This window comes from Loxodonta africana, chromosome 23, assembly GCF_030014295.1.
Source record: "Loxodonta africana isolate mLoxAfr1 chromosome 23, mLoxAfr1.hap2, whole genome shotgun sequence".
NCBI classification, from domain to species: domain Eukaryota; kingdom Metazoa; phylum Chordata; class Mammalia; order Proboscidea; family Elephantidae; genus Loxodonta; species Loxodonta africana.
Window position 1 is genome coordinate 21,282,388 of NC_087364.1, and position 24,936 is coordinate 21,307,323.

The 24,936-nt window shown below is 41.5% G+C and overlaps 1 protein-coding gene across 1 annotated transcript in view; it reads right to left on the bottom strand.

Moving 5' to 3' along the window:
- The window catches only part of WASF3 (WASP family member 3), an 88,602-nt gene that overhangs the window by 41,478 nt on the left and 22,188 nt on the right, over positions 1-24,936 (bottom strand). The window contains exon 2 of the mRNA XM_003414057.4: positions 12,562-12,704. Within this exon, the coding sequence (XP_003414105.1) occupies positions 12,562-12,694 (133 nt within the window). The 5' untranslated portion in view covers positions 12,695-12,704. The remainder of the gene's footprint in view (positions 1-12,561; positions 12,705-24,936) is intronic.

Consider the following 24,936-nt stretch of genomic DNA (forward strand, 5'->3'; position numbering starts at 1 on the left):
GCTTTTGGTTTAGTCCAGCTGTGCTGACTTCGCCTATACTGTGTGTTGTCTTTCCCGTTACCTAAAGTAGTTCTCATGTACTACGTAATTAGTGAATACCCCTCTCCCACCCTCCCTTCTTCCCTCCTTTCAAAACCATCAAAGAGTATTTTCTTCTCTGTTTAAACTATTTCTCAAGTTCTTATAATAGTGGCCTCAAACACTATCTGTCCTTTTGCAACTGACTAATTTCACTCAGCATAATGCCTTCCAGATTCCTCCATGGTATGAAATGTTTCACAGATTCATCACTGTTCTTTATCGATGCATAGTAGTCCATTCTGTGAACATACCATAATTTATTTATCCATTCATCCATTGTTGGGCACCTCGGTTGTTTCCATGTTTTTGCTGCAATGAACATGGGTGTGCATGCATATGTTCATGTAAAGGCTCTTATTTCTCTAGGATATATTCCAAGGAGTAGGACTTCTGGGTCATACAGTACTTCTATTTCTAGTTTTTTGAGGAAGCACCAAATCGAGTTCCAAAGTGGTTGTAACATTTTACATTCCCACTAGCAGTGTGTAAGTGTTGCAGTCTCTCCACAACCTCTCCAACATTATGTGTTTTTTGGATTAATGGCAGCCTTTGTTGGAGTGAGAAGGAATCTCACTGTAGTTTTGATTTGCATTTCTCTAACGGCTAATGATCACGAGCATTTCCTCATGTATCTGTTAGCTACCTGAATGTCTTCTTTAGTGAAGTGTCTATTCATATCTTTTGTCCATTTTTTAATTGGGTTGTCTTTTTGTAGTTGAGTTTTTGCAGTATCCTGTAGATTTTAGAGATCAGGGGCTGACTGGAAATGTCACAGCTAAAAACTTTTTCCCAGTCTGTAGATGGTCTTTTTACTCTTTAGTGAAGTATTTAGATGAGCCTAGGTGTTTGTTTTTCAGGAGCTTCCAGTTATCTAGTTTTTCTTCTACATTATTAGTAATGTTCGATGAAGTGTTTATGCCACATATTAGGGCTCCTAACATTGTCCCTATTTTTTCTTCCATGATCTTTATTATTTTAGATTTTATGTTTAGGTCTTTGATCCATTTTGAGCTCACTTCTGTGCATGGAGAGAGGTATGGGTCTTGTTTCATTTTTTTCCAGAGGGATATCCAGTTATGACAGCACCATTTGTTAACGAGACTGTCTTTTCCCCCATTTAACTGTTTTGGGGCTTTGTCAAATATCAACTGCTCATATGTGGATGACTTACGTCTGGATTCTCAATTCTATTCCATTGGTCTATGTATCTGTTGTTGTACCAGTACCAGGCTGTTTTGACTACAGTGGCGGTATAATAGGTTCTCAAATCAGGTAGAGTGAGGCCTCCCGCTTTATTCTTCTTTTTAAGTAATGCTTTCTTATCTGGGGCCTCTTACCCTTCCATATGAAGTTGATTTGTTTCTCAATTTCATTAAAAAATGTCATTGGAATTTGGATCGGAATTGCATTAAATCTATAGATCGCTTTTGGTAGAATAGACATTTTTATAATGTTAAGTCTCCCTATCCATGAGCAAGGTATGTTTTTCCACTTATGTAGGTCTCTTTTGGTTTCTTGCAGAAGTGTACTGTAGTTTTCTTTGTATAAGTCTTTTACATCTCTGGTAAGAGTTATTCCTAAGTATTTTGTCTTCTTGGGGGCTACTGTAAATGGCATTGATTTGGTGATTTCCTCTTCGATGTTCTTTTTGTTCGTGTAGAGGAATCCAACTGATTTTTGTATGTTTAATTTGTATCCCAATACTCTGTTGAACTCTTCTATTAGTTTCAGTAGTTTTCTGGAGGATTCCTTAGGGTTTTCTGTGTATAAGATCATGTCAACTGCAAATAGAGATACTTTGACTTCTTTCTTGCTGATCTGGATGCCTTTTATTTCTCTATCTAGCCTAACTGCTCTGGCTAGGATCTCCAGCACAATGCTGAATAAGCGTGGTGACAAAGGGCATCCTTGTCTGGTTCCCGATCTCAAGAGGAATGCTTTCAGGCTCTATCTTTTTTTTTTTTTTTTTGGCTATTGGCTTTGTATAAACGCCCTTTATTATGCTGAGGAATTTTCCTTCTATTCCTATTTTGCTGAGAGTTTTTATCATGAATGGGTGTTGAACTTTGACAAATGCCTTTTCTGCAGCAATTGATAAAATAATGTGATTCTTGTCTTTTATTTATATGGTGGATTACATTAATTGTTTCTCTAATGTTGAACCAACCTTGCATACCTGGTATGAATCCCACTTGGTCATGGTGAATTATTTCTTTGATATGTTGTTAAATTCTATTGGCTAGAATTTTGTTGAGGATTTTTGCATCTAAGTTCATGAGGGATACAGGTCTGCAATTTTCTTTTTTTTGTGGTGTCTTTACCTGGTTTTCAAGGAGCGCCTGGTGGATTTGAACTGCCGACCCTTTGGTTAGCAAAGAATGAGTCTGGGAGTATTCCATCCTTTTCCTGGCTCTGAAATACCTTTAGTAGTAGTGGTGTTAACTCTTCTCTGAAAGTTTGGTAGAACTCTGCAGTGAAGCCCTCTGGGCCAGGGCTTTTTTTTTGTTGGGAGTTTTTTGATTACCTTTTCAAATCTTCTTTTGTTTTGGGTCTATTTAGTTGTTCTACCTTTGTTTGTGTTAGTTTAGGTAGGTAGTATGTTTCTAGGAATTCATCCATTTCTTCTAGGTTTTCAAATTTGTTAGAGTACAATTTTTCATTTTTAATCTGATATGATTCTTTAATTTCAGTTGGGTCTGTTGTAGTATTTCTTATTTGGGTTGTTTGCTTCCTCTCCTGTTTTTCTTTTGTCAGTTTGGCCAACGGTTTATCAATTTTGTTGATTTTTTCAAGAAACCAGCTTTTGGTCTTGTTAATTGTTTCAATTGTTTTTCTGTTTTCTATTTCACTTAGTTCTGCTCCAATTTTTATTATTTGTTTTCTTCTGGTGCCTGAGGGTTTCTTTTGTTGCTCTCTATTTGTTCAAGTTGTAGGAATAATTCTTTGATTTTGGCCCTTTCCTCTTTTTGTATGTGCGCATTTACTGATATAAAATGACCTCTGAGCACACTGCTTTTGCTGTGTCCCGAAGGTTCTGATAGGAAGTGTTTTCATTGTCACTGGATTCTATGAATTTCTTTTTTCCATCCTTAACATCTTCTATAATCCAGTCTTTTTTGAGCAGGCTATTGTTCAGTTTCCACATTATTTCCTTTCCCTGCTTTTTCTGTTATTGATTTCCATTTTTATGGCCTTATGGTCAAAGAAGATGCTTTGTAATATTTCAATGTTTTGGTTTCTGCTAAGGCTTGCTTTATGACCTAATATGTGGTCTATTCTAGAGAATGTTCCCTGTGCACTAGAAAAGAAAGGCTACTTGGCTGCTGTTGGGTGGAGTGTTCTATATACGTCTATGAGGTCAAACTGGTTGATTGTGGCATTTAGATCTTCCGTGTCTTTATTGAGCTTCTTTCTGGATGTCCTGTCCTTCACCGAAAGTGGTGTGTTGAAGTCTCCTACTATTATTATGGAGCTGCCTATCTCACTTTTCAGTGCTGATAGAGTTTGTTTTATGTATCTTGCAGCCCTGTCACTGGGTGCGTAAATATTTCATAAGGTTATACCTTCTTGGTATACTGTCTCTTTAATCATTATTTAGTGTCCTTCCTTATCCTTTCTGATGGATTTAACTTTAAAGTCTATTTTGTCAGAAATTAATATTGCCACTCCTGCTCTTTTTCGATTGTCGTATGCCTGATATGTATTTCTTCCATCCTTTGAGTTTTAGTTTGTCTGTGTCTCTGAGTCTAAGGTGTGTCTCCTGTAGGCAGCATGTAGACGGGTCATGTTTTTACTCCATCCTGCCCCTCTCTGTCTCTTCATTGGTGCATTTAGTGCATGGACATTCAGCATAATTATGGACGGGTGTGAATTCAGTGCTGTCATTGTGATGTCTTTGTGTGTTGCTGACAGTTTCTTTTTCCCAGTTAATTTTATGTGTTGAGTAGATTATACACTGTCCTTTTCTCATATTCATTGTTGATTTTGTTTCTGCTGAGTCTCTATTTTTTTCTTGTATTTTAATTCGATGTGTAGGATAGTTTGTCTCCTTTGTGGTTACCTTATTATTTACCCCTATTTTTCTAATTTTAAACCTAACTTTTATTTCTTTTTATCACCTTATCTTTCTTCCATATGGAAGATCTATGACTACACCTCTTACTTCCGCTTTATTGCTTTAATGTTTTCTTCTTTTACATAATAACATCACTGTTGCCCTGTTTTGAGCATTTTTTTTATCTTGATTTACTTTTGTGATTTCCATGTCTGCGTAGACTTCTAACTGCTCTGCCCAGGGTTTTAGTCTTGGGCTGATACCTGATATTACTGATTTTCTAACCAAAGAATTCCTTTTAGTGTTTCTTGCAGGTTTGGTTTGGTTTTTATAATTCCCTAAACTTCTGTTTATCTGAAAATGTCCAAACTTCACCTTCATATTTGAGAGACAGTTCTGTTGGATGTAAGATTCCTGGCTAGCAATTTTTTTCTTCATTTTTTTTTATCAGTCATCCCATTGCCTTCTTGCCTGCATAGTTTCTGCCGAGTAGTCCGAGCTTATTCTTATTGACTCTCCTTTGTAGGTAACTTTTCGTTTATTCCTAGCTGCTCTTAAAATTCTCTATCTTTGGTTTTGGCAAGGTTGATTATAATATGTCTTCGTGACTTTCTTTTCAAAGCTACCTTATGTGGAGTTCGATGAGCATCTTGGATAGATATATTCTTGTCTTTCACAGTATCAGGGAAGTTTTCTGTCAACAAATCTTCAACAATTCTCTCTGTATTTTCTGTTATCCCTCCCTGTTCTGGTACTCCAATCACTCGTAGGTTACTTCTCTTGATAAGAGTCCCACACGATTCTTCAGGCTTCTTCATTTTTTTAAATTCTTTTACCTGATTGTTCTTCAAATATATTAGTGCCAAGTACTTTACCTTCATGTTCAGAAATTCTGCCTTCCACTTGCTCAATTCTGCTCCTCTGACTTTCTATTGAGTTGTCTACTTCTGTAATTTTATTGTTGATCTTCTGAATTTCTGATTTCTCTCTGTGTATGGATTTTTCCAGCTTATTAAATTTTTCATTATGTTCCTGAATAATCTTTTTAATTTCTTCATCTGTATGTTCTTTGGCTTGTTCTGCATATTGCTTCATTTCCTTCCTGATGTGTTGAAGGGTTCTGTATATTAAACTTTTGTATTCCAGCTCTGGTAACTCCAGGGATGCACTTTCATCTAGAAGATCCCTGGATTCTTTGTTTTGAGAGCTTGGTGAGGCAATCATGGTCTGTTTCTTTACGTGCCTTGATATTCACTGTTGTCCCCAAGCCATCCAGAAGTTATCGTATTAGTTTATGTTTGCTTACTGTGTCGTAGCTTCTTGCTTTGTTTTGTTTTGATACGCCCATATGCGTTGCTAGAGTGAGCTAGCTTGATTATTTTCACCTTTGGAGCACTGATGTCCTGTCCCCAGATGGCTAGAGTTATTATCAGGTATATCAGTCTAAGAGTCCATTCACTTTTCTTGTATGAATTCAGCTCAGGTGTCCAGGTAGCTGGTTAGCAAGTGTGTGGTACAGGCTCTGTCCTACATTCTTAGAGGGGCAGGGGTAATTGGTGTAGGTGTGGGTATCTGGTTGCAGCAGGGGGTCACACTCTGAACAGGGCAGGTGTCTGACAATCATCCCCCACGTGTCCCTGAGGAAAGCATGTCCCTGTTCCCTAAAGTGTACAAGGGGGTGGGTTCTGCAGATGGACCATGGGCACCCAAAGTTTTGGGTTTTAAGGACTGGGAGGTACCAGTTAGTCTTGGACCCCTGCTGCAGGTGGCTGGGTGACCTGAGTGGAGCCACTAGTCCTTAGGCCCCTAATGTGGTTAAGTGAGGACTCTGTTTAATAGGCAAAGCAATGTCAAACATCAAACACCCATCTCTCCGCCACACAGGTGAAATGTTTGGAGTCTGCCAACAAGGGCCTATTCTCCTGAAATAGGCCCACACAGGACCATGCAGAGGGGAAAGATACTCAAAGTCCATGGACTGTTTATGCCTAGACACGAGCTGCTTCTGTCCTGAGCTACCCCAGTTAGTGGAGCTGGCAAAGTATCTTTTCCCCCAATTGCAAATTTATTCCTTCTCCAAGGTGGGGAGGATGGCTCTAGGCACTTAAAAGGGCCAATCTCAGGCCCAGGGAAATCAGCTGCTGAAGCCAGCTTGGGAGCTGGGGGTGGTGGGGGCACGGGAAAATATACGCAAGTACTTAGCTTTTGCCGAGAGTGCCGTTCTTCTCTGGTTCCAGAGATGTGAGTAGCCTGTGTTGCTGGCTTCTTCTCCCTGAGTAAACTGCAGCCAAACGCTAGTACCAGCCTTCTGCCGCCGCTCCCGGGAATAGTTCCTGAGGGCTCCTCATGATTCAGGTCCAGTAACTCCTCTCCACTTCTGAACCGTCTCTTCTTCCCCATGCCCCTCAGTTCATTTTCTAAGCCTGCCTTTGATGTTCAGCGCTCCTAGCTTGTCATAAATATACTCATTTCACTTGTTTTTTTGGGTCTTTGTTGTAAGAGGGCTCGCCAGAAGCGTGTCTATTCCGTCATTTTGGCTCCACCTCCTCCACTGGTCTTTCTTGTTGGCAATTCCTCCTGGCCCCCTGGATAGTTTTTCCTTCCCTTGCCTTACTAGAGGATTAGGGATCCTGGGTTATCCTGGTAAGCCACCCAGGACAGGTCTCTGCTACTTAGGCAGGTACAGGCAGTCTAGAGTCAAGGCTGATGCCTTTTAATGTAAGATTTATGTATTTCAAAAATTCCACTTTAAAAATACCTGATGAATGCTTACGAAATTAGAAAATACAAAAACATTCTTTTAAATTTTTATTTTTCCCAGCTTTAGAGTATTTTTAAAAAATGGATGTATCTTTTCTCATCTCTTATAATGTACACATAATCACTGGGAGGCTCCATAAAAATTAAGGATTCACCTAAAATGCATATGTCATATTATATCGTAGTGTTGACCAAACCAAACCAAACCTAGCACCATCAAGTCAATTCTGACTCAGCTGAAGATTATTCAAAAGCAGTTGCAGCAACATCAACATGGTACTGCCAGCAATTCAAGCCAGATTCAGAAGAGGATGTGGAATGAGGGCTATCACTGCTGATGTCTGGTGGATTGTGGATGAAAGCAGAGAATACCAGGAAGATGTTTACCTGTGTTTTACAGACTATGCAAAGGGATTCAACTGTGTGGATCATAACAAATTATGACCAACATTGCGAAGAATGGGAATTCCAGAACACATAATTGTGCTCATGAGGAACCTGTACATAGACCAAGAGGCAGTCGTTCAAGCAGAACAAGGGGATACTGAATGGTTTAAAATCAGGAAAGGTGTGTGTCAGGTTTGTATACTTTCACCATACTTATTCAATCCGTATGTTGAGCAAATAATCCTGGAAGCTGGACTATATGAATAACGAAGCATCAGGACTGGAGGAAGACTTCTTAACAACCTGTAATACACCGATGACAAACCTTGCTTGCTGAAAGTGAAGAGGACTTGAAGCACTTATTGATGGAGATCACAAAGGCTACAGCCTTCAGTATGGATTACACCTTAAAATAAAGAAAACAAAAATTCCCACAACTGGACCAATAAGCAACATGATGATAAATGGAGAAATGATTGAAGTTGTCAAGGATTTCATTTTACTTGGATCCACAATCAACGCCTATGGAAGCAGCTGTCAAGAAATCAAACGACACATTGCATTTTACAAATCTGCTGCAAAAGCCCTTTTTAAAGTGTTAAAAAACAAAAATGTCACTTTAAGGACTAAGGTGTACCTCATCCAAGCCACGGTGTTTTCAATTGCCTCATATGCATGCAAAAGCTGGACAAGATAAAGAAGACCAAAGAAGAATTGATGCTTTTGAATTATGGTGTTGGTAAAGAATATTGAATATACCATGGACTTCCAGAAGAATGAACAAATCTGTTTTGGAAGAAGTAGAGCCAGAATACTCCTTAAAACAAGAATTAGCAAGACTTTGTCTCATGTACTTTGGACAGGTTAGGAGAAGGGATAGTCCCTGGAGTAGGGCATCATGCTTGGTAAAGCAGAGGGTCAGCGAAAAAGAGGAAGACCCTCTATGAGATGGATTGTCACAGTGGCTGCAAAAATGGGCTCAAGCATAACAGCAATTGTGAGGATGGTGCGGGACTGGGCAGTATTTCCTTCTGTTGTACAGAGGATTGCTATGAGTCGAAAAAAACTCGAGGGCAGCTAACAACAACAGTGTTATTTTGTTTTGTCGTTAGCTGCTGTGAAGTCAACCCTGCCCCATGGCGACGTCACGCGCAGAAGAATGAAATGCTGACTGGTTCTGTGCCATCCCCAAGATCTTTGTGGAAAGGACCACTGTGATCTATAGAGAGTTTTTACTGGCTGATTTTTCTGAGTAGATTGCCAGGCTTTTCTTCCATATTATTTTGTAGCAGGTCGAAATAACTGCATATCCATTTTACTATTTTATAACCATGTTGAAGTCAATTTTATATGCTTTTAACTACTAAGTAGGTACCAAATTGATTTTATTTGCTGTATGTTATACCTACAGGGGCACTGAGTGAATAAACACTAGTAAATAAATTACTGGTAATCACTAAGTTGCTATTGTAACATCAATTAATAGCTCAGTATCTTAGTTCTCTAAAATTATATTCTTGAGATATCTATCTCTGTACTTCTCTTGTTGTAAGGCTTTTAGGATTGCAAGTGGCTGCTGCCCTCTAGGAACTGGAAGGAGAGAGGCCTGACTCAGAGGAAATCCAAGGCCTGCCCCTGGAAGGGACTTGGAAAGTCTTCCATACCACCCCTGGGCCAGCTGCTGCTCTCTGTCTGGCTGGGCCTCGCCATCTCTCCTGTTAGCCTCCTGCTTCTCTCAACACATCCCTCCCATTTGCCTTTCTCTATGACCAACTTCCTCAACTTCTCCCTGGGCTCCATCCTCTCCACAACATTGGTTTGCAGGTGGCTATCAGGTTTCATTTTTTTTTTTTAATCAGGTTTCATTAGCCCTGGATAACATTTCAGCAGGCAGTTCCATAATAAACTAGCCAATTCACTGTTTCTTGATTCATATTTTCTGGGAGAATCTAACCGGCCTAGCTCATCTTTTTAGTCCAGACACAACTACTGAGCAGTTCACATCCAATCACAATCTCTGGGGTGAGGCCTACCATCCTGTGATGGTTGATGTTATGTATCAGCTTGGCTAGGCCATGATTCTCAGTGGTTTGGCAGGTATTATGTGATCACCCTCCATTTTGTTATCTGATGTGAGCAGCCAAATCAGCTGAAAGGGGAGTTTCCTTGGGAGTGAGGCCTGCATCCAACATATATGGATGTTCTGGCAAAGCTCGTGCTCTCTCGAGTCTGCATTAGTCTCTGACCTCCGGTTCTTGGGATGTGAGCCAGCAACCTGTCACCTGACCTACAGATTTTAGATTTGCCAGCTCCTGAAACCCTGTGAGCCAGCAGCCTGCAGCCTAACCTGCAGATTTTGGGTTCGTCAGCCCCTGCAACCATTAGAGCCAGGAAAAGCCTCCAGCCTCACACCTGACCCACAGATTTGGTATTTGCCAGCCTCCACAACTATGTGAGCCATTTCCTTAAAATAAACCTCTCTTTTTTTGCTCTCTATCTATGTATATACTTCAGTGGTTTTGCTCCTCTAGAGAACCCCGCCTAAGATACCCAGGATCTAATACAGAGCCAGGGTTGAGATCCACTGAGACAGCCTAACTGTGGATTACCTGTCCTTAAAGGAAGTACTCCTCCCCAGCCCAATCGTGAGCCTAGAGTGGATTACGTGGTGTAGAACACTGGTCGAAGCTAGGCAGTGAATTAGCTTCCTGTTGCTGCTGTAACAAATTTTCACAAGCTTAGTGGTTTAAAAGTACATTAACTGAGACAACTGGTTAACACTGAATATGGATTCTAAAATTACACAACAACATTGTACCAATGTTAAATTTCCTGACTTGGATCACTGTACTGTAATCATGTAAGACAATATGCTTGTTATTAAGAAATACACACTTATGTACTATGGAGTGAAGAGTCTTGATATTTGAAACTCTCAAAGGTTCAGCAAAATTATAAATAAAAGAGATAGAGAGGAATAAAGCACTGCAATAAAAAAAAAAAAAAAAAGACGTAATTTAGGTCTTGGTTCTGACCATGGTTTAAGATAGCTTTCTTCCTGGACATCTTGATTGTGAGCCACAAATTTTGTTTTTGATTAAAAAAAAAAAAAAAAATACACCATACAAAGTTATTACCTTACAGTGCTGGAAGTCAGAAGTCCGAATGGGTCTCACTGGGCAAAAAAAATCAAAGTTTTGGCAAGGCTGTGTTCTTTTCTGGAGGTTGCCTTTTTTTTTTTTTGTCTTTTTCAGCGTCTAGAGTCTGACAACTTTGCTTGGCTCATGGCCCCCTTCCTCCATCTTCAGAGCCAGCATTGGTGGGTGGGATCTTTCTTACGTCGCTTCACCCTTAACACTGCTTCTTCTGCCTTCCTCTTCCACATTTAAAGGATTCCTGTGATTTCACTGGGCCACCTGAATAATCCAGCATCGTTTCCTTCTCTTAAGGTCAGCTAATTGTTGTTGTTGTTAGGTATCCTTGAGTCAATTCCAGTTCACAGCAACCCTACCTGGCAGACTAGAACTGCCCCATAGGGTTTCCTAGGCTGTGATCTTTTTGGGGGCAAACTGTCAGGTCTTTCTTCCATGGAGCCCCTGCGTGGATTTGAACCACTAACCTTTCGGATAGCAGCCAAGTGCTTAACTGCTTTGATTAGGAACCTTAATCCCCTCTTGCCAAGTAAAATAACATATCAACAGGATTTGAGGATTAGGACATGGGCATCTTTGGGTGGGGGCATTATTCTGTCAACCACAAGAGGATTCTGCAGTATAAAACGTAACCGCGTGGGCGGTTTCACTTACAAGAGACTGTGGACAGCAGGTGCCATAATAACACAACACTAGGCTGAATATTATAGCAGGACATACTGTTTGATTATTGAAATTTTAACAGTTTACATCAGTTTTTCATCACTTATACTTTAAGCCAATAGACAGTTCAGGAACAAAGATAAGAGACCAAAGCATGAGCTGGTCCACGGGATGGCACAAAGCATATGAATACAAACAGAAATACTTTATCCTTCAGTAACTTACAAGGTATCTTCCTGTACTTACAGGAATTTATACATTTTGTCAACAACCACTGCCAAAAATCAAACGTAATTAGTTTAGAATCTAGAAGAAGTCTATTTTAAAAGATATTTTAAATAATTTCCAACTTACTTTCGTCTTAGCCAATGATTATAAACCCCATTGCCATCATACATACACTAAAAATATGTCAATATGGTATAATTCTTTTAATTAAAATATACTTATTGACAGTATTTCTTCTACAAAATACAAAAAAGTATTTGAGTTAAAAAAAAATTCTTCTATGCTTGATGTTACCAGTATGTGAAATTTCATGGAAGATTCTCTAGTTATTTACGAGTTTGTGAAAAACTTAACTGTGAAAACCTGTCACCCAGAAGGCAATGTAAACCATCCAAGCTGAAAAGGAGTGGGATGAAGTGATAAAACAAGAACACAGTATAAATGCAAAAATTTGGGGGAAAAAAATCCAACTTTAAAAAGCTTTGAAGAAAAAAGCATTTTCATGCACATTTGAGACTTTAAAAGATGGCACATTCCTTGGATGTTTTATGTAAATGTTCAAAATTAGATTAATAGAAAGCTTTTTCTTCCTTCTGTTTATGTTCTCCACAAGTCTAATACATACGTGACGCAGCAGGTTATCTGCTGGTCTCAATTTGGAAGTCAATGCCTGTGTTTTAGCTTTTAAAACTTTCATTAGGTTAAAATCAGCAACTCTCACGACTTTTTGGCTTTATTATCTGCTGCATCTTGAATATTATTCCATTAACAAATATCTGTGGAGCGCCTGTTACGTGCAAGCATATTCCACATGTCAACTAGTTTTCAATCTATTGAAATTTTTTTTATAAAGAACAATTGGTTTCTTTAGAGTTTTACAAAATAATTCAGTAAACTTAAAAAATTATCAGTTATTTTACCTTCACTTTAATAAGCTTTTCAAAAAAAATCAGCAGTGTTTTAGGAGTATGAATATTTGGTCATATCAAATAATTTTGAACTGGTCAATTTAGCATTAAATCTTAATCACAATAATTAGGTAGCAAAAGACCAGTGAGGCTGCAAGAACTAAAGTCACACTGCGTAACTGGGCTAGAGGGTGGTTTGAACTCCTTCTTTCAAAGCTGTCTTCTTTGTACAACCGTCCAAGTGGTGAATTACAATTGATTTTCTAATATGAAAAGGAAAATGTCATCGCTATTCTGGAAAGAAGTGTTCCAGAAATCTGAGGCTTACTTAGGCTGCTTAGCTGACGTATGATGGCAGCAAGGGTGCTGTTGGTCACACATTCCAGCTCGCTGGTGATTCCTTCAGGCAGAGCTCCGCGGCACAAGTGCCGGGGCTCGATGTTCCTCTTCACCAGAGGCATGGCTCACGATCTGAAAAGGAAAAGGGCAGTTTTTAAAAGCTTGTATGCACATTTTAACAAATCTGGAGATCTGATTCCCTTGAAAGGCGTTTCTTCTATAAAATAAGAATGGTCATATGGCACAGTTTTAGTCAATGAGATACTTCTCAGGAATTCGTATTTCCCAGGAATTTTCATTATCCTATCATTTTTAAGGAGCCCCAGTGGCACAACGGTTAAGCTCTTAGCTGCTAACTGAAAGGATGGCAGTTCAAACCCACCCAACGGCTCTGTGGGAGAAATACCTGGCGATCTGTTCCCATAAAGATTACAGCTTAGGAAACCCTATGGGGCAGTTACACAATGTCACATCAGGTCGCTATGAGTCAAAATGAACTTGACGGCACCTAACAATAACTATCATTTTTATATTAGAAAATCAGCAAAAGTTTCAGCAAACGTCAAACTGCTTAAATAAATTTACACATATATCAAAGATATACATGTAGTACAATCTTACTTATACAGACAAATAGTAAGTGCAGGATTTCCACTTGAAAGGGATACATGCATTTCCCTCCTCTCCCCTAAAATGATGATGAAGGGATGGAAAAGGCATAAGCTTACAAGTACTAAGTGCAGGAGAGATACAATAGCCATGTAACTGTGGGCAGATTGTAACAAAAGAAGACCAGGAAAGGCCTTCCTTAAGGTGAAAATGGAGAAAGGCAGGAAATAAACCAATCTGTGCCAAGGAAGCTTCCCCATCACTCCACAGGCTACAGAAATCTATGAAAGAGAGGGATGCGTGGGTGTGCAAACAGGAGGGCTGACCCTACTCTCTGGAAAAAGTGAATTAGAGAACCTAGACTTGGGACACTAGGCAAAGCAAAGGGTAAGAGCAGTACAGGGATTGTGGCAGCACTAAATAAAAGTCTACACTGTATGGTAAGATAGATGCCTCCCCACCAACCCAGCTCCCTTCCCACTTGCCTTCCAGCACCCTGACAGCCTGGTTTTCACTCACCACTCAAAGACGCTGGAACATTGCTCTCTGGGGGAAATGACCCATTTTGAAGGGAAAAGATCTATAGACACTGACTTTGGGAGGCGAGAGCTTTCTCCTACTGACATTGCCAGAGAGATCACTCCATAGCAACAAGTAGATAATCCTGCCCAAGTCCACACTTTCCAATTAGCTTTTAGTGCCTTATACTTAAATGAGAACTGATAGTCAAGGGTCATCAGACACTTCCAGGAAAGCTTCCCCATTATCCTGGGAATTCCCTTCACCTCCCCCTCTAAAAGTGTTTTATAAATAAAGTCTTTGTTTTGTTTAAGGAGGCATAAACAATTTCAGATTGTTAAATTCATACTATAGTACAGAGTCATGAAAGGGTTATTAAGGGTATTCAACCTTCCCATAATAGTTGTTTCTCAGAAAAGTCTACTCCTGTTATATTTACAGCACTTCACCATGATTGGGTGAATCCCCAAGTTTCTTGTCTTCTTCTGGCAGGAGGCCTAGGCACAGGCACACTGACTCCGAAATCTACCCACTATATGACCTTCCTGGGATGACAGCAGCAAGCCATTGCCACTTTTTCAGGGCTGTGCACAGCATTTTTAGAGCCGTGCTCACAAACCCATTCACTAAAATTACTCGAACTGCACACACATCACAAGACTGAGTATCTTCCCCTCGCTTTTCACGCATACGTATGTCACTCCCTATAAAAAGAGCAAATCTGCCCTGGTTCACGGAGCTGTCAGCCTTAGGTCACGGGACCCTGCCTGTCTCCCAGCTTGCAAACTGTGAATAAATCTTTCTGTTCTTCCAACCCTGTGTCTGGCTGACTTCAATTCGCTAGTCTGCTTGACAAAACCTATTAGTTGACGGCTTCAATTCAACAAAACTACTAGTTATACAATGCTAGAAAATCCAATGACTGGGATAATCAAATCATTATGACAAGATTATCAAATTACCAAACTTGCCTTTAGCCAATCCATAAGCTTGTTGTTGTTGTTAGGAGCTGTCGAGTTGGTTCCTAATCACAGAGACCTCCATGTACAATAGAACGAAACACCACCCGGTTCTGCACCATTCTCAAAATCGTTGTTACGCTTGAGCCCATTGCTGCAGCCACGGTGTCAATCCATATTGCTGACGGTCCTCCTTTTTTTCAATGTCCGTCTACTTTACCAAGCATGATGTTCTTCTCCAGGGACTGATCCCTCCTGGTAATATGTCCAAGTATGTGAGACGTAGTCTTGCCATCCTCACTTACAAGGAGCATTCCTGTTGTTCTTCTTCCAAGACAGATTTGTTCGTTCTTTTGGCAGTCCATGCTATGTTTAATATCCTTTGTCGACATCACAATTCAAAGGCATCAATTCTTCTTTGCTTTTCTTTAGTCATCGTCCAGCTTTCACATGCATACAAAGCGATTGAAAGCACCATGGCTTGGGTCAGGCACGCCTTAACCTTCAAGGTGACATCTTTGCTTTTCAACACTTTAAAGAGATCTTTTGTTACAGATTTGCCCAACACAATGTGTCTTTTGATCTCCTGACTGATGCTTCCACAGGTGTTGATTGTAGATCCAAGTAAAATGAAATCCTTGACAACTTCAATCTTTTCTCCATTTACTGTGATGGTGCTCACGTCCAGTTGTGAGGTTTTTTGTTTTCTTTATGTTGAGGTATAATCCATACTGAAGGCTGTGGTGCTTGATCTTCATCAATAAGTGTTTCAAGGGCTCTTCATTTTCAGCAAGCAAGGTTGTATCATCTGCATATTGCAGCTTATTAATGAGTCTTCCCTCCATTGCTGATGCCCCATTCTTCTTCATATACTCCAGCTTCTTGAATTATTTGTTCAGCATACAGACTAAATAGGTATGGTAAAAGGATACAACCCTAACACACCTTCCTGACTTTAAACCACACAGTGTCCCCTTGTCCTGTTCAAACGACTGCCTCCTGATCTATGTACAGGTTACTCATGAGCACAATTAATTGTTCTGGAATTCCCATTCTTCCCAATGTTATCCACAATTTGTTATGCTCCACACAGTTGAATGCCTTTGCACAGTCAAAAAAACACAGGTAAACGTCTTTCTGGTATTCTCTAGCTTTAAGCCAGGATTCATCTGACATCAGCAGTGATATCCCTGTTTCCACATTTTCTGGATTTGGCTTGAATTTCTGGCAATTCCCTGTTGACATACTGCTGCAGCTGTTTTTGAATGATCTTCAACAAATTTTACTTAGTCGTGTTATTAATGATATTGTTTGATAATTTCCGCATTCAGATGGATCACCTTTCTTGAGAATAGGCATAATGGATCTCTTCCAGTCAGCTGGCCAGGTAGCTGTCTTCCAAATTTCTTGGTATCGATGAGTGAGTACTTCCAGTGCTACATCTGTTTGTTGAAATACCTCAACTGGTATTCCGTCAATTCTTGGAGCCTTGATTTTTTTGTCGATGCCTTCAGTGCAGCTTGGACTTCTTCCTTCAGTACCATCGGTTCCTGATCACATGCTACCTCCTGAAATGGTTGAATACTGACTAATTCTTTTTGGTACAGTGACTCTGTGCATTCCATCTTCTTTTGATGCTTCCTGTATCGTTTAGTATTTTCCCCATAGAGTCCTTCAATATTGCAATTCGAAGCTTGAATTTTTTCTTCCGTTTTTCAGCTTGAGAAATGCCGAGTATATTCTTCCCCTTTGGTTTTCTAATTCCAGGTCTTTGTTCATGTCATTACAATACTTCGTCTTCTAAAGCTGCCCTCTGCAATTTCTATTCATCAATTTTATTTCACCATTTATTCATTTTGCTTTATCTACTCAACATTCAAGAACAAGTTTCAGTCTCTTCTGACATCCACTTAGGTCTTTCCTGTCTTTTTAATAACCTCCTGCTTTCTTCACATATGATGTCCTTGATGTCATTCCACAACTCCTCTGGTCTTCGGTCATTAGTGTTCAAGCATCAAATTTACTCTTGAGATGGTCTTTAAATTCAGGTGTGATATGTTCAAGGTCGTACTCTGGCTCTCGTGGGCTTGTTTTAATTTTCTTCAATTTCAACTTGAACTTGCACATGAGTAATTGATGGTCTGTTCTACAGTTGGCCCCTGGCCTTGTTATGATGGATGATATTGAACTTTTCCATCATCTCTTTCCACAGATATAGCTGATTTGATTTCTGTGTATTCCATCTGGGAAGGTCCACGTGTACAGTCATCGTTTATGCTGGTGACAAAATGTATCTGCAGTGAAGAAGTCATTGGTCTTGCAAAATTCTATCATGAAATCTCCAGCATCATTTCTGTCACCAAGGCCACTCTATCACCAAGGCCGTATCTTCCAACTACCGATCCTTCTTTTTTGTCTCCAACTTTCACATTCCAATCACCAGTAATTATCATCAATGCATCCTGATTGCATGTTTGATCAATTTCAGACTGCAGAAGTTGGTAAAAATCTTCAATGTCTTCATCTTTGGCCCTAGTGGTTGATGCATAAATTTGAATAAAAGTCGTATTAACTAGGCTTCCTTGTAGGCGTATGGATATTATCCTACCACTGACAGCGCTGTACTTCAGGAGGGATCTTGAAATGTTCTTTTTGACGATGAATCCAACACCATTCCTCTTCAAATTGTCATTCCCGGCACAACAGACCATGTAACTGTCCCATTCAAAATGGCCAATACCAGTCCATTTCAGCTCACTAATGCCTAGGATACCAGTTTTTATGCATTCCATTTCTTTTTTGACGATTTCCAATTCTCCTAGATTCATACTTTGTACATTCCATGCTCCTATTATTAAAGGATGTTTGCAGCTTTTTCTTCTCATTTTGAGTCATGCCCATCAGCAAATGAAGGTCCCAAAACCTTGACTCCATCCACGTCATTAAGGTTGACTCTACTTTAAGGAGGCTGCTCTTCCCCAGTTGTATTTTGAGTGCCTTCCAACCTGCGGGGCTCATCTTCTGGCACCATATCAGACAGTGTTCCCCTGCTATTCGTAAGGTTTTCAATGGCTAATTCTTTTCAGAAGTAGACTTCCGGGTCCTTCTTCCTAGTCTGTCTTAGTCGAAACTCAGCTGAAACCCGTCCGCCATAGGTGACCCTCCTGATAATTGAATACCGGTGGCATAGCTTCCAGCATCACAGCAACACACACACCCCCACAGTATGACAAACTGACAGGCACATGTGGGATCCATATGCTATTGATGTAGATAAGATTATGAGAATCAGAAAGACCTAAATTTGAGTTGCAGTTTTACTGCTGACTAGCTTGTGCTCTCAGGCAAGTTAGAAAACTTTTCTAAGTCTTAGTCTTTTCACCTGTACCATGAGTTGGTATCATCTCCTTTAGAGGGTCGTTATTCTCTAAATCTTTACTCAGTGCCAAGGTGTGGCAGATAGAGTGCTGGGCTCTGAGGTTATAACAATGACACTGGCAGAGACTGTGAGTTGTTCAAGGAGCCCTGGTGGTGCAGTGGTTAAAGCAATCGGCTGCTAACTGGAAGGCTGGCAGTTCAAAACCACCAGCAGCTCCATGGGAGAAAGATGTAGCAGTCTGCTTCCATACAGATTTATAACCGTGGAAACTCTATGGTGACCCTATGGGGTCACTATGAATCAGAATCAACTCAATGGCAGTGGGTCTTTGGGGTCTGGGTAGTCATTCATTCAACAATCATTTTCAACCACTTCTCTGTTGTGTTTCTTAACTACTGAAAAAAAAAAAACAACCATATAGTTGCTGTCAAGTCAATCCCAACTTGTGTATCATGGCAACCCCATGTGTATCAGAGTAGAGCTATGCTCATTTAGGTTTTCAGTGGCTGATTTTTTTTGGAAGTTGGTCACCAGGACTTTCTTGTGAGGTGCCTCTGGGTGGACTTCAACTTCCAACCTCTCGGTAAGCAGCTTTAACTGTTTGCACCACTCAGGGTTTCCTTCTTAACTACAGAGGCTGGAAAATGCAATACTCACTTTCTTGGCTCTTGCTTTGGTTGTGGAGCCCTGGTGGTGCCGTGGTTAAGAGCTCGACTGTTAACCAAAAGGTTGGCAGTTCGAATCCACCAGCTGCTCCTTGGAAACCATATGGGGCAGTTCTCTGTCCTATACGGTCGCTATGAGTTGGAATTGACTCCATGGCAACAGGTTTGGTTTGGGTTGCTTTGGTCATGCCATCAAGGTTCCTTAAGGGTTAACTCACCAAAGGTCCCAAGGTAGAGGAAATGTGAAGAATGATCTGGGGAAGGCAAAAGTGGATGACGGTTCTGTTGAATTATAGTATGTTTTATTTTCTATTTCTACTTTACATCCAGTAAGATGCTGGTTTAGTCACCTTAAGGTGAAATGGAAATAGTGAGCATATTTTCAGATCCAAATACTACCTCGACCATCAACAGCTGCACTGCCTACGGCACATCACGTCACCTCTCTGTACCTCGGTTTCCTCCCTGTAAGATGGGGATAGTAACAGTACTCAGCCCACAACGCAGGGCTGCTGTGAGTCAGACTCGCCTTGACGGCACACGACAACACAACACCCCACAAAGTGAGGATTTAATGAGTTTACTCCACATGAGAACAGTACCTGGCATAAAATAAGCACTCAATACATGTGACTAATTATATTCATTTTATTATATCTTATACATTGTTATAATGCTGTTATCTTGACTATACTATAAAAACAGCTCACTGGTTGAGGGTAAGGCCTCAGCACCAAAAATAGACAGTGATATTTACGAATGAATTATGTAAAAGAAAAGGTACCTCTCCCAGGAAGGAGTACTTAAATATGAAAAGTTTAGAGATACAGGTTTCCAGGCAAAATGTAAAAGGTTTATTGTGAGTTGTTACTTCTTTCTGGAAGAGTCAATTAGTGCAACAGAATGGTGAGTAGGTACACTAAAATGAGCCAGAAAACTAGAATTCCTCCTAAGGAATAAAAAAAAAAAAAAGGAAAATCATTCATAAACTTACTATAAGCATAAAGTGTTAGGAAGAAAAATATTAAAAACTGGTCAGCAGGGACCAATTCCACAGGAACTAGAAGGAAATTAAGCAACAGAAAGATGATGTCCGTACGGACGCAGAGAGCACTGAGGGGAATAAGAGGAGGGGGCTGCAAGAGCTTCTAAAGGTAACCCAAGTAAGCTAACGAGCCAGGTGCGCTACCAGAATCGGAATTCATCAGCAGTCTACTTGTACCTCAGCTTTGTGTAACCGGCCTGAGCATGAACTGTCTTTTAGAAAACTTCTCAAAAGACAGTTTTACAAGCATTTCGGAGAAGCATCCGATTGAGGAGTTGAATGTGACTGTGCTCGTATCATCCTCTTCCCCACATTCAGCTTGTATTTATTTAGGACAAAATGTCCCTTTTTCCCTGTGTCTTTAAATCTCTGGCATGCCTAGAAACTTATCAGTACAAGTGTCTCCCGCCTACCACCCACATTTATTTTGACCCATAATCATTCAAACACATACAACCCTAAAGATGCACACACCATACAGATGTTCCACCAGTATGGCTAAAACGTGTTCAACGCGAACTAAACACCTTCCTGGGAAGAAGTACAGCCAGAATATTCTTTAGAAGGGAGGATGGTGAGACTTCATCTCATGTCCTTTGGGCCTATTATCAGGAGGGACCAGTGCCCCGAGAAGGACATCATGCTTAGTACGGGAGGGGGTCAGCAAAAAAGAGGAAGATCCTCAATGAGATGGAGTAACACAGTGGCTACAACAATGGACTCAAACACAGCAACAGCTGTGAGGGGTGCAGGATCAGGCAACGTTTTGTTCTGTTGTACAGAGGGTCGCTGTGAGTCAGAGCCAACTCTATGGCACGTAACCACCACCGCCTCTTTTCCCGAACAGAATGATTCCCTCATATGTATGCCTGTAATTTCAGCGTATCCAAGCACTAGCTCAGGCTGATTTCCAGAGAACGCCTGTCCTCTGTCATTCATTTCCATAAGTCCAAATCCCCCCAGTTCTGAAAACCCACACAGGCCTTGCTGACTTTCTCAGTTACAAGGGCTGTCACCTTACTCTGATGCCCCATCCCACCCGACGATGCACCTCAGGTACATCCCTCTCTTGTATCACAAGGATCTACTAACTTTGGTATACGGCAGGCACTGAGACCCTCTCAGTATATGTGGCAGAGCTGCGGTAATACAGTGCTGACCTGGACCTTTGCCCAAGATGTTAGTGGAACACAAAAGAAAATAGCTCAGCTCTGCACAGGGAGCTCTGGGAAGGGCTCAGAAGAGGCAATATGCAAACTGTCCATTTGTTTCTCCGCTTACTATCCCCCAAGCAACCTGCAGGAGCCTGTGTCCCTGGTGCCAGGCTACAACAAATCCTTGTCTTTTCTCCCGAAGTAGACCTGCCCCCCCCGCCCCCCGCAACTGGCATCAAGGTAAATCCAACTCATGGAGACCCCGTGTGTGTCAGAGCAGAGCTATGCTCCACAGAGTCTTCAATGGCTGGTTTGTTGGAAATAGATTGCCAGGCCTTTCTTCAAGGGGCCTCCGGGTGGACTCAAACCTCTAACCTCTCAATGAGCAGCCAAGCACATTAATCATCTGCACCCCCAGGGACTCCACATATACCTGTATCCATATACAGCTCTATTTCTATTTGGTCTTCTCTTTGAGCACCTCGCCTCTTGCTCCACTATTTCAGCTCTGACTAATTAACCAGTAATTTCTCATGATTATTATACATTTATTTGGAGCATCTACACTTGTCTAAATACAAAGACAGCAGACAGAGGCCACGCCACTGTCATGCAATTTTAGAAAAAGAATTTCAAAGCTTCTTTTTATGGTTCTAACCACCTACCAATGTTTATGACTTTTCAATCCACTGTGAAGTACCCTAACAGATTTATTTTTTTCCCAGACAGCCTTTATTTTATCTATGCGAATCCAGTTTCAAATAAATTAAAGAGCTAGGAAGAGGTAAAGGAGAAAAATGTTGATTCAGTCATTACACATAAAGATGCTTTTCAATAACAAAAGCAAACATGCAATGAACTCATTCCATTAGTCTTCAGTGGGACACTTAAACATGCCTCTCGATACTTTCCTTGGAAGAACTACGACCCATCTAAATCATTCTTCAAAGTTATTCTACACGCTAAGGAAAAAAAACCAAAGGTTGCTAATCAAATGTTAAATACTAGAGGTTATATAACGCATTGGTGTTAGGCCTGTAGTGTGTCCAACTTTTCTGGAAATGTCTCACTTTACAGGGACAACTTTGTTCATATAACTGTGAACTAGATTCCAGGACACAACTGAAACAAGACTGGAGTCTTTCCCTAGGAATTTGGAAATGGAACTAAGATATTCAGCTTAGTCTGGTTGCTCTCTTGAACCTGTTAAACCCATGGCAGTCAAGTCGATTCCAGCTCATAGTGACCCTACAGGACAGAGCAGAACTGCCCCCAGAGGGTGTCTGAGGAGCAGCTGGTGGATTCGAACTGCCTACCTTTTGGTTAGCAGCCATAGCTCTTAACCACTGCACTCTCTTGAACAGCAGAGATGTAATAACTACTCCATCACATGAAATGGAGGTTGACATTAGTAAGCAGCAAGAATCAGGGTAAAATAACTCAGTAAAATAGCCAAAGACAAGAGAAAAGCAAGGATTCCTCACTGGCTTTGCCACTAATGCCTTTAGACCTCACTGCTATCCTTAGTTGACATCAAGTAGATTCACGGTGACCCATGTGTGCAGAGCAGGGTTTTCAAGGCTGTGATCTTACGGCAGCAGAGCACCAGGCCTGAGGCACCTCAGGGTGGGTTTGAACCAACAATCTTTTGGTTGGTAGTTGAGTGCTTAACTGCACCACGCTCGAACTCATGAAACCTCACAGCTGACTAGGATTAGGGTGCTTCCACCCAGTCTCCTCACCCTTCACGAGGGGTCAGACTTGCACCAAGGTTTGATGGCTCTTCCAGTCTTCCCTAGCTCCCTCCCGGTTTCCTTTCACATAGGCACCTTCCCTAATAAAAATCCTGCATGTGTAAACCCATCTTGGCATCTGTTTTTCAGAGGACACAGACTAGCACATATGACATGGAGAGTGGTCCAAGAAAGCAGGTGGGAAGACAGGGATTTGGGACTTGCTCACACGCCACTCTGCGAGTCAAAAGAACACTGTCGTAACTGGTACAGAGGGGCATGAGATAGTCGCTGAAGCAAGTTCATGGCTCAAATGCTAAAGATTTCACTGGTGACGACCTGGAAATATGTCCTGGTGGAGGGAAATGCTGTGACAGGTACAATGATGCAGACACTTGGAAACTATGGAGGGAAAATACCTACAAAACCAGCAGAGTTGGCTGGTTACTGCGAAGTTGTACTGATGCCCTGCATAGTGAGAGCAGATAGCTGTTAACAAGAAGTTTTAGGTAAGTATGAGAAGAACAGAACCGTGGTGGGGGTACAAAGTGGCCCTCAGCGTGATGTGGAATGAAGGGCAGACACAATCAAATGAGGCTCAAACCCTAAACTGTGAGACGTATAGACACTGGAACGCAGGTCTTAGCCACAGCAGGTCTATTTGCAATGCTCAGGGCCTTGGCAGAGAAAACCTGGGGGACGCAGAGTTCTAGATGGATGTTGAGTTGCACACCTCCCCACTATCCACCAGGACCCTCTGGGCTGGCACGCTGCTGAGCTGGAAGACACTGCAGAAGCCTCTTCCCCTCAAGGAAGCAGGACATCCCGTGGGTGTCAGGCAGATAAGCCCCAGCAGAACCCTGCTGGGAAGTGCTGGGCCTGACAGGGAAGAAGAGACAGGCAACATCACACTGACTGAACGTAAGTGTGGGAGGTAAACCTTATGAAGATCCAGGGTCCAAGGACCACCGTGATGTTTTTAGGGTTTAATGGTCAGGGGCGTGCTGGGACATCCCCTCGGATGTAAGAGATACATTGCTGCATCTTGTATCCCCTACGACCCAAAAGGAAGCACAGTGCCTGTGAGGTTGGGTTCTGGCTACTGCTCTGGCCCACATACTGGATGACGTGGCAGGCTGCCAGCTGTGAGTGGGGGCCTGGTACAGGAAAGGACACTGCAGCAGGTCCAGGCTGTGGCACGAGCAGCTGGGCTGTTTAGGCCAGAGGGCCCAGTGGACCCTGAGGGTGCAGAGAAGGTGCAGTATGGAGGTGATGGCAAGCTCCTCAGGAGAATCAGATGCACACATCTGGGATGTGCAGCACAGAAGTACGAGTTCTTTAAAAAAGGCTCTTGGTAACAGGGAAAGATAGAAGCCAATGATTATCAGTGGTTGGGGAGGGGGGAGGGCAGGGAAGGGGGAACCATTCTTTCAGTCGTAGTGAATTTTTGTTTATGGTGATGGAAGAGCTGATACCGAGTTATGGTGAAAACTGCACAACTTGACTAATGTAAGTGACATTACAGAGCTGTACGTAAGAAAAAGGATGGGTTGGCAAGTGTTGTGTTATATATAATTTTGGAAAAACAACAAACCCCACCACCCGCCCCAAAAAAAGGGCTGTAGCTGTTGATACTACTTAGACAAAACCAAGCATTTGACGGGACTAGTTTTCTCAGTTTGAAGGAGCAGAGTCATGGTCTCCGGGGACAACCCAGTCAATCAGCAAAATGCTTTTAAAGGTTCTGTTCTACCTTCCAGTTTGCTGAGTAGTATGCGCAGAAATTGTTAAAAGGGAGCATGTTCTGAAGTGCATATTTTTACCAAATATAAATTTTTTTTTTTAAAGAAAAGCTCTTGGTGTATTACTGGGCTTTGGTAAAGACCATGGAACACCCAGAGACCAGGCATCCAAAGCTCCCCATTATGAGCTGGGCTCTGTCAGCCATTTATAAAGTTGAACTAGCAGTAGTCCACCATAAGATGGAAATGGTACATCTGAGCCAGAGCCAGAGCAGAACCTGAGGGCAAGTAAGTTCTGGAGCAGGAAGTCTCCATGACTCCTGCTATAGTTGCACAGTGCCCCCTCCATTGGTTTGAACTTCCGGCTGAAGCAGTAAAAACCCCCAGCTATATTTACAGATGGGTCACCTTGGTATGCGGGTACAAGACAAAAGCGGACCATGGCTGCACGACAGTAATGTTCTGGGATGGCCCTCAAAGACAGTGGAAAGGAAACATCTTCCCAAAAGGTGGAGTCGCAAGCAGTGCTGTGTGGACAGGTGAGCAGCCTGAGGTGAAA